Raw genomic sequence first — 4,982 nt, 5'->3', positions numbered from 1 at the left:
TCAAAAGTGTAATAAATACTAAAAATATTGAAGAAAATAAATAATTTTTTTTTAAATAAGTCATTGTTACAATTTACTAAAGCTTCACTGATTGTAGTATAATAGAAGGACTTAATTACATAAAATATATCAATTCAGAAATTTGATTATAATATTTTTTTTCCTTCGCAATAATTAAAACCTTTTAATAGGTCACTTAACTAAAATAGATTGTAAGTTGGTCTTGGATTAATATATTTTTTTGGCATACCAATAATACATAGTTCAATTTTTTTTAATAGTATTATAGAGTCTTGATAAATAATAAGAGAGAATAATTCACCGTGCATTATAGGGTTTGGAAACAAAAAAAAAAGTCCAAAGTTAAGAAACATAATCAAATTTTTGAAAGAAAAAAAGTCCAGATTTGATGGGGGGGGGGATAATAAAATTCAATTTTCTATGTTATCTATAAGTATTTGATACTTTAAATTTTAGTGATTTTGCCTTTGGTAATTACACCTTAAGAAACTTGCTCGTTACTCAAATTAAGTTCAAATTAGAGGTCCAGATATTATTAATCATGTCAAATTAAGGTCACTGTCCTTCCCATTATATTTCCAACACTATCTTATAGGCAAGGCCTACCAAATGAAAATGAAGCTAGGAAACACTCACGAGTCACGTCCTTTTATTGGTAGGTTCTACATTAAACTCATCCACAAAATAAAACACAATGACATAACTTTTTTATCTCCAAAATAATTTTCAACCAATCACCTCTACAACATTATTGATGAATGGTTGGTTATATATATAAAAAATGTGTAACACGACCCAAATAAAAAAGTTTACTTGTGTTTGGTCCCATGATATATCAGCCTCATTTTTATTTTTGACTCATAATAGCCTCAAAATTAAAGCATGATTTCTAATATCAAGACAGCTCTTTATCCTTTTTATCATATTCCTCTCTACACCCTCTTTAATTCTTTAATTCTTTTCTCGCTTGTATTAAAATAATTAAACAGAAAAATGTACGTCAAATAATAGAAATAAATTGATGAGAAAGATAGAGAGTGGAGAAAAAAAATTGGAGATGATCAAAATAGAATGTTACAGAGGGAACATTTAAATTCAATTTTTTAAGTAATTAAACGATATAATTACCCTATTTCTCAAATTAAAAAATAATAATAATAATAATAATAATAATAATAATAATAATAATAATCAAGTTTTGTATCTAGAATCGTCCCAAACATTTTTGATACTATATTTTAATCTAAAATATTAAATTCTAAATAAAAATAAACACTAAAAAAATCATCATCTAAGATTCTAGGGCCTAGGATTCCAAAAAAAAAAATGAATGGTTAAGTAAGTTATTTTATTTTTGTAGTATTTACTTTTCCCTCTCTCTCTCTTCCTTTCTCCTTTGAAAGAGTTAATTATGATGCCTTTGTTTTTGGCATTGGCTTAATCCTCTTTGCCCTTGATGGTTCTGGTAATGAATCAAAGGCAGAAGTTGGAGCTTCCAAGTCTTGTTTGGTGAAGGATGGTGGAAATGATATTGCTGACTTCAGAATAGGATCCTTATTGCTGACTTCATGGAGGTGCTAGGGTTATATCTCAGCAATTGTAAATGTCTCAGTGGTCGTCTCATTTTTTACTTCTAAAATTTGTTTAGAGATATTAGAAATGTAATTGTATGTTCACAATCAATGTGCTGAGACGCTTGTAATTCTAATTTCTTCTTATGTAGTTCAATTCTACACTTAAAATTTAATGCATGATGATGCCTTAAGAGCTCAACCTCAACTCTAGTCTTATTCCTAAAATAACAAGTATATAATAATGAAATAAGAAGAAGAAGAAAAAGGGAGAGATAACACAAATCCAATAGGTGGAACTAGGTGAAATCCATTATAGACCCCAAGGATACAAACAGTTATGAGCAGTTCTCCCATAGTAACTGGACTCAGAGTTTTGCTGAGAGAAAGGATTATAAGAAGCAGTGTTATATGTTGGAATTTCCCACATGCCATCAAAGCTATGTTCATTATGATAGCCATTAGAACTTAACAAATCACTCTGATCATAAGCATGACAAAAACTAATAGAAGTTTCCAACATTGTCTCCCAACTGACATCAACTTTGTATTCTCCTTCCAGATCAATCAAAGGCTTCTCCTCTTCATTACCTTTCAAGTGTTGTTGTTGTCTTCCATCTTTTTCAGTGAAAACTGAACTAGATTCTTGATCAGACCAAGATGATGATGAAGACTCTGTCAACTGCCACATGCCACTCAAAAAACTTCCCAATGCTTTGATTTGTATATGTGGTATTGGTTCTAACAAAGGGTATTCATAGTAACCACACAACCCTTTTGCTTTACACCATTCATAGAACTCACAAAGCTTATTTGTTTGCACTGCTGCTTTTTTGTATATATTAAAAGCAGCTATGCAGTTCCTATAAGACATCTCGAAAAGATTCTCCAAAACAATTACTATTTCTCTTCTGAACTTGGTGTAGCAAACGAAACTGTCGCGAATTATGTGTTTCATTGCAGACTAGACAATGAAACTTCTTGTTGCAACTCCATTAGGGTAACAATCTATCACCCTATCAATGATGATCTGAAGTTGTGGCAAGATTTCAAGTATCTCACCCATTTCTTTCATTTTTTCTTGAAAAGTTTCATCTTTTTCTTCTGAGTGTTGTTGGTTTTTGAATTTCTTGCAGTCCAAGGCAACACAATTGAGTGCTTCATCAATTAGTTGTGCATCGGAAGTCACAAATCTTGTGTAGGAATTGGAACTTATTGATGAAGAAGAAGTAGCGTCCTTGAAATGAAAAGGGTAAAGAAAGATCAAACCAATGGAACGAGTCCATAAGAGTTCATTCCATAAGGTAGAGTTTCCTTGAACCGAACAAAGCAACCGGTGGAGAAGAATTAGAGACTTGAGTTCTACCCTCCAACTATTAGTAGTGCTGAATCGACGAGTGAAGCTGATGGCGAAAGAGTGACATGAAGATGAAGATGTTGAGAAAAGTTTCAAGAGATATTGTATGTATTTTTCATGAACCGGTAAATCATTAGGTGATGTTGCTTTTATGTGTTGGGTGGGTTCACTAGTTTTATTAGTATTAGTATTATTATTAGTATTATTATTATTCAAGAAAAAAAAGAAAGAAAAAAGGGTATTATTGGGTTAGGCCCACGTAAAGGAAATAAAAATGATTTAGAAATCCTAAGAATTAGAAAAACGAAAGAGAACGGCCGCCAGAGAAGAAAAATAAGGGTTTGGTTCCGGTGGTGGTAACAGGTGTGTAACAAACTTGCTCCGTTTGATCTACAAATTTAGTATGTTATTTCTACCACTAAGTTTGTTATTTTAATATACAGTTTGAGTAGTTTTATCTTCTCTGAGAGTAACTTTGGCATACCCACTTTAGTGGAAGGTTGTTATAAGATTGTTATTGTTGATTGATGTTCCTATTGTTATTAGGTAGACTCTGGTGTACCCATTAATTATTATAGTGGAAGTTTTACTGGACTAGGTCCCGTGGTTTTTATTCTCTCAATTTGAGAGAAGTTTTCCACGTTAAAAATTGCGTTTGTCTCATATTTAATTTTCTGTCAATTATTTTTGTTCTGGAATTGTATTTTCTGTTTGGCCATTTATCTGCACAGGTGGAGGAAAAATATTCCGCATTATTGAGATAGCTATCGCTAATTATCTCTGGTTTTTTCCTAACAAAGTGGTATCTAGAGCTCGGTTATTTGATTTGTGCATTTAAATGGAGGAGGAAAATAAAGGTCTCAATATGATTAACTCAACTCTTCTAATTATACACTTTGGATGACTCTAATGAAAGATATGTTATACAATAAAGATTTGTATGATCTTATTGAGGGTGACACTGCTAAACCCGCAGATAAATCTGACGATGACTGGAAGAAGATGAATAGAAAAGTAGTGGCGTTGATCAGGCAGTGGTTGGATCTTAGTGTGTATCCACATGTTGAAACTGAAATAGATGCTAACAAGATGTGGGGAAAATTAAAAGAATTGTATGAACGAAAGAATGTGCAAAATAAATCATTCTTGATTCAGAAGCTAGTGAATATGAAATACAAAGATGGGGATTCAATGGCAGAGCATATGAGTATTTTTTAGAATACAGTGAATCAGTTGACAACTGTAGAAATTAAATTAGATGATGAGTTGCAAGCGTTGTTATTGTTTAGTTCCTTGCCTGATAATTGGGAAGTCCTTGTTGTGACGTTGACCAATTCAGGTCCAAGTGGAAATTTGAAAATGTTATCAGTTAAAGAGAGCATGTTGAATGAAGAAGCTCAAAGAAAGGAATGTGGTTTGATTGGTTCTTCCTCAAAGTCAGAAGCACTGGTTACAGAGTCACGGGGGAGAAGTCAATCTAGAAACTTCCATAAACACGACAACTCTGAAAGTCGTAGCAAGTCAAGAAGCAAGTCGAGGACTAGAAAAGAAGTGATATGCCATCATTGTGGCAAAGAGGAAGAGAGATCAATCAAGGAAAATAGATGAAGACAAATAGAAGAAAAATGATAAAGATACAACAACAGTTGCATCTGTTAATAATGTCTACATTGTTTGTGATGATAATTCCATAAACATTGTATGTTAGGATTCAACTTGGATTATTGATTCGGGTGCCTCATATCATGTTACTCATATGCGTGATTTCTTCTCATCTTACATTGCTAGTGATTTTGGCATGGTAAAAATGGGAGATGAAGGAGTATGTAAAATTATCGATATGAGAGATGTTTGGGTTGAAACTGGGATTGGTTGCAAGCTTCAATTGAAGAATGTTAGACATGTACCTAATATTCATCTCAATTTGATTTCGGTGAAAGCCTTGGATATTGAGGGTTATCACACTTACTTTGGTGGTGGTTGTATATGTAAAATCACCAAAGGGTCCCTAGTGGTTGCAAAGGAGCAAAGTT

General features: G+C 32.6%; 1 protein-coding gene across 1 annotated transcript; it reads right to left on the bottom strand.

Annotated features, from left to right (window-relative positions):
• Positions 1 to 1,365: 1,365 nt before the first annotated feature.
• On the bottom strand, positions 1,366 to 3,132 carry LOC101512134 (uncharacterized). Its single transcript, XM_073365569.1, has one exon. It carries the CDS (start codon positions 2,548 to 2,550, stop codon positions 1,906 to 1,908), a length of 645 nt encoding a protein of 214 aa, XP_073221670.1. The 5' UTR covers positions 2,551 to 3,132; the 3' UTR covers positions 1,366 to 1,905.
• Positions 3,133 to 4,982: the final 1,850 nt, after the last annotated feature.

This window comes from Cicer arietinum, chromosome 2, assembly GCF_000331145.2.
Source record: "Cicer arietinum cultivar CDC Frontier isolate Library 1 chromosome 2, Cicar.CDCFrontier_v2.0, whole genome shotgun sequence".
NCBI classification, from domain to species: domain Eukaryota; kingdom Viridiplantae; phylum Streptophyta; class Magnoliopsida; order Fabales; family Fabaceae; genus Cicer; species Cicer arietinum.
Note: the sequence above shows the minus strand (reverse complement) of the source record. Positions and strands in the feature narration are given on the sequence as shown.

Excerpts from the sequence above, each read along its gene's own strand:
- LOC101512134 (XM_073365569.1), bottom strand. The coding sequence starts at position 2,550 with ATGAAACACATAATTCGCGACAGTTTCGTTTGCTACACCAAGTTCAGA.